Here is a 12,721-nt window from a genome sequence, read left to right on the forward strand (position 1 = left end):
GTGTTACACGTGCAGTGGGGAGATGATGTTGGAGCCTGACACGGACTTCGACTTGGACTCGATGGATGTGGCACGTCACATGGAGGAGCTGCTGAACCGGCCCGTTCTTCCACAGTGGCCGAGCCAGGGATAGCCAGGCACACACCGCTCGCTCGCTCACTCACTCGCTCGCTCAAACGTACGCTAAACCAGTCGCTCTCATTCACGCATACTTGCATGCAAACGGCGCTCGCACGCATGCTCACACGCACGCTCAATTACGCACTCATTCACGCTCGCTCACTCACACTCGCTCGCACTCAAACCCTCGCAGACTTGCACATTCACTCGCACACCCACGCATATGCCCGCGAGCTGACCACACTTGCACACCTGCAGATTTGTAAATGTACGCACCTTAACCCAAGCAATGGTTTAACAGGTGGACTGAGCAGGGTTTGAGAGATGGCCCGAGGAGGGAGGGGATGGGCTGCACAGGGTTAGGGGATTACCGCTTCGTAGGGGTGGAACGACTCTTCGCTGCATCCGATGAAATTTCGATTTTTTTAAGCTCACGACACACACATCGAATCGCGTGCGTAAGAATCAACTTTTTTTTTCTGATTCGAGTGCATCGGGCATAATGGGTTCACATCACCCCCTCTGCAGCCACCAGCGCCGCCAACATTCAGCGCAATGTTACGCAAAATTGTGATCCGTTCTTGAAGCGAATCCGGACCCTGAACCTAGACAATTTGTCAAATCACCAGGGTCGGAGGGGCGGGTGGCGGGTGATCGTTCCACTCTTACCGCTTTGGGTACTTGGGCTGGGAGTAATACATAGACATAGACTACACGGGACCTGGGGCTTATAGACTGCACAGGGGCTGGGGCTTATAGACTGCACAGGGCCTGGGGCTTATAGACTGCACAGGGCCTGGGGCTTATAGACTGCACAGGGCCTGGGGCTTATAGACTGCACAGGGGCTGGGGCTTATAGACTGCACAGGGCCTGGGGCTTATAGACTGCACAGGGCCTGGGGCTTATAGACTGCACAGGGCCTGGGGCTTATAGACTACACAGGGGCTGGGGCTTATAGACTACACAGGGCCTGGGGCTTATAGACTGCACAGGGCCTGGGGCTTATAGACTGCACAGGGCCTGGGGCTTATAGACTGCACAGGGCCTGGGGCTTATAGACTACACAGGGGCTGGGGCTTATAGACTACACAGGGCCTGGGGTTTATAGACTGCACAGGGCCTGGGGCTTATAGACTGCACAGGGCCTGGGGCTTATAGACTGCACAGAGCCTGGGGCTTATAGACTACACAGGGGCTGGGGCTTATAGACTACACAGGGGCTGGGGCTTATAGACTGCACAGCTTGAGACTTATGGACTGCACAGAGGCTGGGGCTTTTGACTGCACAGGGGCTGAGGCTTATAGACTGCACAGGGCACTTCGACTGAGCATAGTTTGGGGAAGAGGGGACGAGGTTCAAAAGCATAGGAGATTGTCGGGCGACCAGGGTTTCCCTACTAGAAATGTGAATGGGGGACCGTAGCGAAGAGCGACCGGGTTCCTTTAGGCACGGGTGTGGCTGGGCCCAAATGAAAAACAATCCCTGCTTACAAACCACTCAACAGGCATTCACTTATCCTGAGCTAGCCAGCGTACCTACATAAGTGTCTTTGCCGGAGGCTGTCCACGCAAACAGGACTCCTCAGCAGACATATGCAAGCTCTTACACACATCGAAAAAAATCTCATGCTGACCGGTTAGCTGGCTTCCGAACAGCCACTCGAGTGTAAGCAGCCCGTGCTGTATACACGCACCCAACCTCAAGATGAATTTTTGTACTCATCCGATTACGCCTTACAAGTGACCTCCTCGACGCCGACCACCTGGACCTACGCCTGCGGATACCTTCGCCCGACACTTGCGGGTGGCGGCGGTGGCGGCATCATCTCTCTTGTCGCCACGATGTGGGGGGCGGGGGGGGGAGAGGGAGGCTGGACGGGGACCCTGCGACTGTGGTGGGGGTCCTCCCTGGCGCGGCACGCAGGGCCCGTAACCCCGCCGGCTTCGGTGCCAGGTGAATGTTACCGCTGCGTTGGGGGAGGCAGGAGGGACTCTTTTCTTAGGTTTTTTTAAAGCAATTTTTTACAGTAAAAACGCAGGCTGCGGCCGGCTCACCCGCCGCCCTGCAGTCGACTCGTTGCATCACTCGGTCCGTCCCCGCTCGGGCTGCCGCGCCGCGTAAGTTCCGCCACTCGTGCCTGCGGCGCTGCTCTGGCCCACACAGGCCCACACTAGCCTACGGTGGCCTACACTGGCCCACACTGACCCCTAGTGGTCCACACTGGTCCACACTAGCCTACATACTGGCCCACACTGGCCTACGGCGGCCTACACTGGCTCGCACTGGCCCACACTGGCTCACACTGGCTCACACTGGCTCATACCAGCCCACACCGGCCCCCGGTGGCCCACACTGGGCCACACAGTGGGGTTTTTACCGGCCATACTGGTTCATATCAGCGCCTGGTGACTTGCAGCGCTGGTACACGCTGTGTTGAACCTGTGCCGGGCGTACCGGTCCGTGCGTGCCTTTGGGCCGCTCGGCCGGCACGGTGCTGGTATCGCCAGCAGTGGCCCTGTCACTCACTACAGTATTTCAATACCTTCAAGTATCAGGGAACGCTCGGGCAGCTCAGATAAACACAAAACAAGCTCTTAAGGACTTCACGCTCGTCGGTTCCTACCTACCGGCCTTTATTTTTTTAAACGTCGCACATCGTTTCACAACAACCCGGGTCACGCACGGTGGGGTTTTTTGTTGTTCATTGAGGTCCTTCAGTTTTTTGGCGGAGGTGGGAGGTCCGGGCGGCAGATTTGACGCCGACTCGGGTTCGGCCGTAAGCAACAAAAGGGACAAAAATGAACGGGAAGTGAAGAGACTGCTTTGGATATGGTCAGGTGTAAAGTTGAGTTTGTTGACGAATGGGGTCAGGAGTGGTGCTAAGGGCTCTTTCACTCGTTGATCAGGGGTCAGGGGACCGAGAGTTTCATCGGCGTCTGGGGGTTAGCACTAGCGCCGCGTGCGGCTATTGAGTCTTGTTGGCTCGTGATGTAGATGGCTAGTACGATTTAGATGTCGGGATGTTGTTCGGTTGGGTGTTCGGGTTAGGGGTAGTTCCTCGCGCTAGCGGCTATGTCCGTATGTATGTTGAACTTCTTTCGCGCCGTACGTAGACAACCGTGCTAAGCGGGACTTGCGGGAGAAGGACAACAAACAATGTGTAGTGTTAATAATGTACGCTGCCCGTATCTGCACCAGGTCTGGGCTAATGGCCACACTGCTGTCCACTGTCAGCTGTCCAATGTGAGGGTGCAAGCGAGACCGACGCTAGTTCACTCGTGGATTCTGGGGTAGGGCGAGTGTGTTTGGACCCCGAGCGTGTTGAGGATGATATCGGCTGGTTGACTTATGAGTTCAGGATAGGGTTGCTCCGCCCCTCGTTTCTTTGTTCGTTTTTTTCCGTGCTGGTGCTCACGGCGCCCCGAGTCAGCCGTCGGACGAGCGAGACACGAACTCCAGCACCGCGGCCCTCCCATCATTCGCCCACCCCCGCTGGGGGTGGGCGAATGATGGGGGCGAGGGATCGAACTCACATGCACGGTGCTCACGGACGCCGAACGGACATCGGCTATGTTTCCATTGCGAGTGTTTAGCCCGTAAACGCATCTGGACAAAAGTGCAGCGAGCTCGCGTCTTAACGCGCGCGTAAGTCGCGCGTGCGGTTTTCCCGTCTGCTATTTCGGAAATTAGCAGGAAGCTCACGATCCCGTGGGGAGCCATCCTCCCCCCCCCCCATATCTCTCTTGCACCCCCCCCCCAACCTCGCTTGTGTCCCCTCTCTTGTCCCCACTATTTTCAACCCCGGCTCCCACCTTCGAGGAGATATCAGGTGGCTCAACGAAACGCATGGCGAATCACAAAGATCTTCCGAAAGACGTAAAAGCGTATAGGTAAAACTACGTGTGGAAGATTGATTTCGGAATTCGTTTTTTTTTTCTCTCACCGCAGACGTTATTCTCTTCCTCCTGTTTGTTTGATCTCTGCGTATTCCGGCCTGCACGTTACACCTGTGGACGTGACCAAGACTTCTCCTTCCGGAAGAGGCCACGTGCCCCTGGAGGCCGATTCATACTCTCACACAAAAAAAGCGACTTTACGTTTTTCTCGGTCAAGAGCTTGTCGATTTATGCCCAGCTAATGAACCCTTGCGTCGTCTCTGCTTCATACCAAACAGTGGGCCATTGTTAAAATATGTGCGTTATGTAATTCGTGAAACATTGGCATATTTCTGTAGTAATTTTTTTTCATTTGCTACCAAATGTTGAATCGGGCTCTTTGCACCATTAATGTAGCCCTCACAGGGAAATGCGCACGCGAAGCGACTACATTATAGTTTTGTCTAATTTTAGATGCGGAGAACGGGAATTGTGCCGAGAGGAATGGAAACATAGCCGACAATCAAAGTCCCCGCACTCGATTGCAAAAAAAAAATCGCCGTCCGCTTTGGTGTTTCCACGTAAAAGTTGGTTTCCCTCGCGTCATGCGGTAGATGCGTTCCAAAAAAAAAAGCGAGAAATCTCGTTTTGGAAAGGTCGCAAAGTCTCACCCCAACCCACCCAATGCCCCGCGCGAGACAGCTGCCTGTCGAGTAGCAACGCACACAGCCTGCGCGCTGTCCCCACGTCGGGCAGCATACGAGTTAATTAAAACCCCCGCGTAGCTGCATCGCGAATTTTGTGTAGAAATAAGTTGGACGACATAAAGCGAGGAAACTTGCACAGTATTTTTCAGCCTCCCAGACGCGTTGTTCATCAGCATCATGTGTTGATGCGCTCAAAACCGGTTTCATCACTTGTGGGCGCCCCTCATCAGGCAGATTCGACTTCCATACGTTTGGGAAGACTCGAGAGTTGTTCGAGAGGCTAAACATTTGTTGTATGTGGCGATGCATTACAGGCGTAGCTCTTATCACCCACGATGCTCGCCACAGGGGTGCATCGATTTCAAGCAATTGGGCGAGCGTCGACTCCTTTGAGCGGCGCAGTGCCCCGTTCGTGGCGCCACTTTGCGTCCGCAAGTCCGCCGGTGGGTGGTTGCGCCAGCAGCAAGGCTTTTGGTTGGGACCTGCTCAAGAGTTGCAATCAGGTTGTTGTTGTTGTTGGTGTTGTTGGTGTTATTGTTGTTGAGAGAAGTGAGAGGACAAAGGCCATGATTCGATTTGGACGTGGCGGTGGGGCTGTGCTTGCGAGGAGACTGGCGTGCTCGCATCGGAGCTCGTGTTTAGGAATGTAGAGGGAAAATCTGCCGTCCCGTCCGCACGACTTTTATGGGGAACGTGGAGGCGGGGGGGGCGGGGCCTGTGTCGTGCCCCCTCCACCACCACCTACACATCCCCGCCACCTTACGAGCCAATCCTGCTTCAGTGATTGAGCGCTCTAAAAGGTCCCACATCGTACCGCGGAGAGCCGCATGGGAGCATGTAGTTGTAGTTAAATATTTTTATATTTAACCTCGTTTGAAGGGCATTCTAACGCAGCAGTACTTCACGTTTTATCGCCAAAAAAAAGATGAGTAATCTTTCCGTTCTGTTTTAGCATGTGTCATGATTGGGACACTTCATGTCGAACAGATTTTTCTATTTTTTATGTCCACCCTCACTACACGGGACGCAGTGGACGGGAGCGATGTTGGGTAGCTGGTGGGTACGAGGATTGTAGAGATTGGCCGACTTCGAAAAAGTTCACAGAAGTTGGAGGGCGTTTAAACAAGTAATGTTTGATTTCAGCAAAACGAAAAAAACGTTCAAACAAGTTTTACTGTCATGAAGTGAACCGATACAAAAAGAAAAACCGCGTGACCTTGAGTCGCTTTTTTCAGTTTCGGAGTGGAGAGCTGGACAGGGATCCGTCATTTTAACTGAACCTTGCACACAGTTTTACGTGAAACTCCTAGTTTTTACTCTCGACTGCCAACTCATCCATGGTGATTGTGGGTTATATCATCAGGGCTTAATTTCAGCTGGAGCTGTCCGTGAGAAAAAAAATATATATTAGGGTCTGTGGGTGGGGTGGAGTTTGTGGGGGTGGGTGGAGGGGTCCCGGAAAAGATTCCGTGAGAAATGAATCCGCCCGTATTTCTCCCTCGGCCCTGGAAAGGGGAGAGGCGGGGTGGCGGTATCCGATGCGGTACCCTTCTCCTCCCCCCCCCCCCCCTTAAGTTTTAATTTCTCTTTTCCCTTCTGAATAAATAAAAATGAATATTTCTCTGGCCAGTGTATAATGTATCTCACCAAAACTGTGGCCTCTAGTAGAGTAGGATCTCTAGGTGTAACTTGCAGCCAACGGATTGTTAATTTTGTACTGTCCTGAGCCATTCTATCCTCACATTTCTACTGAATAAATGGCCGCGCTTCGCGTGTGTGTGTGACGGTCTACGTTACGACACATTTGTGGGTCACTGGTTGTGTCTCGTTTACTATGAACTTCTCCCTCTTATGTGATTGTGCATCGCTTGGGGTTTTTTGGCTACACTTTGGGGGGGGGGGGGTCATTCGTAAAACAGAAAGAGAGAAACCTAACGCTCATTTATTTAAGAGTGTTTCGCTTCAACGCGCGTCTACGCCTTGGTTCACGGAGATGTTGTCGTCGTCCGTCGTCGTTTTAATCTTGTTTTTGTTGAGACGTTCGCGTTTTCTCGTTAGGTTTAGTAGTCCCTATATAAAATAAAACATACTGAGATAAGCCATAACTTCATAGGCACATGAATGTAGTAATACAGCGAATGACGACGTGTTTCCATGCCAAAATCACAGTAATATACGCGTTACTGTTGACGTTATCGCGCGACTGAACAATCAACAGCACGTGTGTAGATAAGGCTTAGAGCGCATATCGACTAGACAATACCATTATACTAACCGCTTCAGGCGTTACTGGGCCGGCGATCCAGATCGCATATCGCCCAGTCAAGTGAATTAGCCTGCGATTATATTAATTGATTAATAATTATCGTGATTATTAGCTGATACTGCTGCTGATGCCGAGGGGCGTGTGTGAACCCCCCCCCCCTATACCCCCACCGCCCCCTCCCCTCCCCCCGAGCAAAGGAGCTGGTGTCAGGGTGCGCAAAGCTCGTTAATGACCCCCAGCAGAACGGTGCCTTCGCTGGGCTGGGTTCGCTCATTAACCTTGATTGACCTTCGCGGCTGACACAGTTGGGCGCGTACTGCGATTCTTCGCTTGTGATTTTTTTTGTTTTCCCCCCCTCCGTTCGGAATTCACGTCTCTTGTTGTTCGCACGTGGCCGAATCTCGGCCTCGACTACCGATTATTTAGATTTTGGGTTTTTGTGTTCGTGTGTTTGCTGGAATTAACAAAGTGTAGGGGGGGGGGGCTCTTTGATTGTTTCCTTTTGTTTGAACCGAGTCACGGTGGGCGATGGTTGTGTTGTTGAGTTGACCGCATGAAGTCCTTTTTGCAAAGTGCATCCAAGACAGTTTAGGCAAGAACTGAGAGGACCATGCCAATGGGGCTGGAGGACGTGAAATTGGCCGTGATACTTGGGTGCACTTTGCGAAACAGCAGTGGAACCTCAAATGGGTGCACCTTGCCTCTAAACGTAGCGTGGATGGGTTCACTGTAACATTTCAGGCGACTCGGGGACAACTCGAACTTTGCTATCCCACCTCTTGAATTTTCAGGCAGTCGCCTGAATGTCTACCGCCTGAATGTTCCAGGCGGGTGCGCAACATGTCGGGGATTCTACCTGATTATTATTGTTTTGTAAATGACGTTGCTGAGCATAGGCCTGAAGGCCGGCAGCGCCAAGCGGCCAGCAACAAAGAGCACTCAATTTCGAGCTGTCCCTAAGCAGCCTTGAAGCACTTCAGGTTGATCGCATGTTTTTGTTGTTGTTGAGAAGTGTGGAGGAACACACACACACGGCACACCGCCCATAGGAGGCCGGGCGTTGTTTTGCTACAGTGTGCATACCAGGGAGTTTGCAGGGGGTGGGTATCTCTCTCGCTCTCATTTTGTATTTTATTTGTGAGCAGTAAGAATAGTTCAACAGTACATATACTGAAAGGGAGGTGTGGGTGTGTTAAGTATTCATTCAGAGGGAGTGGGGTGAGTGTTGGGGGTGAGGGAGTTGTATTGTCCAGATTGTACGCGATATTATGAACTAGATTATATGCGCTTTATATTTAGTGGGAGGGGGGGGGGAGTAGCTTTCGAGGCGACGCCCTTCATCTTAACACACACACACAAAATCCATCCGCTGAATGTGGCTGGCGCGGGCAGGAGGCCGCGCGCGTTGCCGTTCGTTCGTTCGTCGTCGTCTGTCGCAACTCCGTGCTTTGCGAGTCGCCCCTCGCTCTCTCGCGGCGTCCCAAGTTGTGGTTGTCGCCGTTTCTCCCCCCGCCCCGCGACCCCGCTGTGCATGAGGCGTCTCGCTTCGCCGCCGTCGATTTTGCTCCATTTGTGCGCGCGCCTCTGGTTTCTGCTTCGTGATCATGGACTCTAGTTTACACGATTTTCTGCCAATAAAGGTTTTTTTTTGTTTCGTTTTCTTAACACGTCACGTCGTCCTCGCGCTTTCTTGTCGCGTTGGCGCAAGCCCGTTCAAATGCAGAGGGGCGCCACGGTGGCTAGGAGATGTTAACTACCTCGCCTGCTATGCAGGATGTCGTGGGTTGTTTGATCCCGACCCTGACGCCTGCTGGAAATTTGGAGTCTGCGTGTCTCTCTCTCTCATCATCATCACGGTGGCTGGGAGATGTTAACTACCTCGCTTGCTTTGCAGGAGGTCGTGGGTTTGATCCCGACCCTGACGCCTGCTGTATATTTGGAGTCTGCCTGTCTCTCTTCCCGTGGTCGCGTGGATTTTTCTCCGGGTCCTCCGGTTTTCCCCTCCACATTTAAAATCAATGTCACGCGTTTAGAGTATTTGACTTCTGTACATTTCCACGCGATGAGCCCACTTGGTTGAGCTATAATTTGTGATAGCCAAGTCTCTTCTGAAAAAGAGCTACACATAGCTCAGTGGGGCCTTAGCTGGTAACAAAAAAAAAGTTTTAGTTTAGAGATGCATCCGACCACTCACCTATGGGCAGGGGTCGACAGCCTGCGGCTCTGTAAGAACCGCCTCGTATTGACGTGCATTGCGGATCTGGAAATATTGGCTATTCTTGTTATTTCTGTTTGCTGACTCCTGCGTATGGTAGAACGCTTGTGCGTTGTATAATATTGAAACGGCTTGGTTTCGGCCGGCGTATTGTAAACGGTAGTTCGGATAAGCAGTGCAGGGGCTGTACGCCGAATTGACCAATTTTGATTAGCCAAGCAGTGCAGGGTCCAATTCGACCTAAGGCGCGCTGCGCTACGAACCCGGCGACCCGAGTTCGCTTCCCGCTCATGACCAGCACCTGTGACGGTTCCTTGACCTCCCCTAGGTCTACTTAGCCTCAAATGAGTACTTTGTGCGGTGTGTAAACATCACCACTGGGGAGACAAAGGAGGCCTGGCGTGGTGCTAGCCACCCACCCCCTCGTGTGCCGTGTCGGCCTTGGTAGGTGCTGCTACTCGATAACAGCACTTGCGCCAAATTGTATTGGCCAATGGGCAACAACAATTTTTTTAAACGAAAATTGTACTCTTTCGCAACATCGCATCATTTGATTTCAAATGACTCCTGGCCCATTGAAAACTGGTGGAGGATTTATCCGGGACATATAGCCCACTCGAACATTCACGATGGCGGTTAGGATTTAGACAACATATAAACGATTCTGGGTTCGGAAAGATCTCCCCACAAAAAAGATGTTTATCCAACCGTAGCGACGTCATCTCCGGACAGCCAGACACAAGTCGTCTTGTTTCACTCCCTCCAGTCCAGTTTCTGAGAGCGTTCGCCGCTCGGGAGGGAGGGTTCCGACCATGCAAGGTGCTGCTGGCTATCTTCCTGCAGAGAAAGTTTAGCCTGGTTGCCACTCGCTTCAACCAATGTCAGTAGCTATGTTGAATTTATTTTGTGCCGTAAGTGGCCAACTGTGCAGTGCCGGATTCTCGTAGTAGCTACATATGTAGTAGCTACACCTGCAGCAGCTACACATGCAGTAGGGTCCCGCGCTAAATGCTTTCAAGCTATCAATTCCGGTTCAGTGATTCTGCACTTGCTCTATTACTATAGTACTATACCGCCTTCAACTTTTATGAACGACTGGGTGTTTAAGGTTACCGATTTGTCGTATTATCTGTCAGTATATCAAATGAAAAATACTTACTTTACTATGCAAGTAAAAAATTGTGTTTTAATATTTGTGGGTTTTTTTTTATTTAGGGCCCCTTTATAACATATGCTACAGGTCTCCGCACAAGCTTAGTCCGGCACTGAAACCGTGCTAACCGGAGGTGCGGGGAAAGGACGACACACAATGCTGGTGAACCTCCAGATGTTTATAGGCAAATACCCTTCGCTGTCAGACACGGGTCCTCCTGTAACACGACCCTCGTGAAATAGTCCTACGACTCGGCGACGCTTTCCTGGCCAAAACAACGACCTGGCGGTGGTATAACTCGTTAAAAATCCGCGCAGTGCGGAGGGGGGCGATGTCACTGCACCGGCTGCCGTCGCCAGTAGGCGGCGCTGAAAGAGAAGACACGGGGGGCGGGGGAGGAGGCGAAAGGAGGGAGCGCTGGACCCGTCGGAGGCTCGAGGAGATGCCGTGGAGCCACTCGCCGGGTGAGAGGAGTCACTCGCCGGGTGAGAAGAGTCACTCGCCGGGTGAGAGGAGTCACTCGCCGGGTGAGAGGAGTCACTCGCCGGGTGAGGCGCCGCCTGAAATGTGGGAAATGTGAAATTGGGTCATCGTCACCGCTGTGAGGACGTTCACCGTCGCGATCATCGGGAGCCGAGTTGTGAAGGACTTTACACAGGAGGCGGGGCTCCGGGTGAATACGAGAAAACATTTTAGTGGTGATCGCGTTCGCGTGGATGACGATGGTGGTACGGCCAAAAACAGTGACGATGATTTATCTGAACCGGTCCTCGGCCTGCCAGAGGTCGACTCAGCCTCAAATGAGTACCTGGTGCGGTGTGTAAAAAAAAAAAATCACCCCTGGGGAGACAAAGGCGGCCGGGCGTGGTGCTAGCCACCCACCCCCTCATGTGCCGTGCCGGGCTTTATAGGTGCTCGCTAACAGGACTTGCCCCAAAAGTATATTCAGGCCATTCGGGGGAGTGGTGGTCATTTTGGTGTGTGTTGGAGAAGCGACACTCACAACGAGCGGAGCGCCGGGTGGCTAAAGCGCAGCAGGTGGTGCATCAGCCAGTCATCTCAGTCAGTCGACCCGTGGCACCTGGGTCTGCCCCGTGACCTGCCAGCGGGCGTTCGACACTTCACGTGGCCTCAACGTGCACCTAGCCTGGCACCAGCATCGTGACGTCACCGCCACTTCGTGGCGAATGGCGGTTGTTGGTGTGTGTTGGTGGTGATGATTTTGTTGGGGATGATGATGCTAATACTGTTTTTAGGATTGTGATGGTGATAGTGTTCCTGATGATGATCACAGAGATGGTTATCGTGTTGGTAATATTGATGGTGTCGCTGTTGGTGATGGCGACAGTGTTGCTGTTGATGGGGGGTAGATAGCGATGATGTTGATGGGGTTGCCGTTGGTGATGGCGACAGTAGGTCACGGTAGGGCTGAACACGCTTTTCTTGGAATCTCTGCTCCCCAGTGATGGGGAGGGTGGGTCTGGTGGGAGGCGATTGAGGGGCGGGGGTGAGCGGGGTGGTGTTTGTGACCAGGTGGGGTTAGTCAGGTGTTGGCAGTGGAGAGGGGATGGTTGGGGGGGGGATAGGGGGGGTGTAACTGGGGTCCTTCACCCCCCACCCATCCTTTCCCCTTATCCCCCCCCCACTCCTCATCCCCTGGAGCAGGTGGCGAAGCGGCTACTAAATGCGCGCATTCACGCACTTGAATCTGCTCTGGACGTGGTCCAAGCGCGTCTCTCCGCGCGCCTGTTCGCGCTAAATGAGGCAGCTCGCTCGGACATCTGTGAAAACAACGCGGGGAGGGAGGGAGGGGAGGGAGACTCCACAATTACTGCTGCAGCTGCGCGCAGGGAGCCACGTGTCAAGGGACGCATCAGGTGTGGAGGGCCCAGTGGAAGCGTTGTGTTGCAGCGGTGTGTGAGCGCGTGCGTGCGTGTTTTAACGTGTGTCTGTGTGTTGGGGAGCGGTAGGGTAGCGGTTTGTGCGCTGCGCTACGAACCCGCTCATGGCCAACATCGGTGACGATTATCTGAACTGGTCCTGGGCCTCCCCTAGGTCGACTCAGCCTCAAATTAGTACCTGGGGCGGTGTGTAAACTTCGCCACTCGGGAGACAAAGGAGGCCTGGCGTGGTGTTGGCCACCCACCCCCTCACGTGCCGTGCCGGCCTTCATAGGTGCTCGCTAACAGCACTTGACCCAACCGTCTGTTAAAGGCTTTACGGGGAATCTTTGTTGGGAGCCGAAGTGCGAGTGGTTAGCGCGCTGCGCTACGATATAGGGCGAGCCGAGTTCGATTCATTCCCGCTTACGGCGAACATCTGAAGCGGTCATGGGCCTCCTCTCGGTCGACTCAGCCTTAAATGAGCACCTGGCGCGGTGTGT

General features: G+C 53.2%; 1 protein-coding gene across 3 annotated transcripts in view; it reads left to right on the forward strand.

Moving 5' to 3' along the window:
• Positions 1 to 8,635, forward strand: part of LOC116943942 (signal transducer and activator of transcription 5B-like) — a 56,887-nt gene extending 48,252 nt beyond the window's left edge. For all 3 annotated transcript variants that reach the window (XM_032957308.2, XM_032957310.2, XM_032957309.2), the window contains exon 19: positions 16 to 8,635. In XM_032957308.2, the coding sequence (XP_032813199.1) occupies positions 16 to 133 (118 nt within the window). In that variant the 3' untranslated portion in view covers positions 134 to 8,635. The remainder of the gene's footprint in view (positions 1 to 15) is intronic.
• The last annotated feature ends 4,086 nt before the right edge of the window (positions 8,636 to 12,721 follow it).

The sequence above is a fragment of the Petromyzon marinus genome, chromosome 19 (genome assembly GCF_048934315.1).
Source record: "Petromyzon marinus isolate PM22_M1 ecotype Great Lakes invasive population chromosome 19, UKy_Petmar_22M1.pri1.0, whole genome shotgun sequence".
In the NCBI taxonomy this organism is placed as follows: domain Eukaryota; kingdom Metazoa; phylum Chordata; class Hyperoartia; order Petromyzontiformes; family Petromyzontidae; genus Petromyzon; species Petromyzon marinus.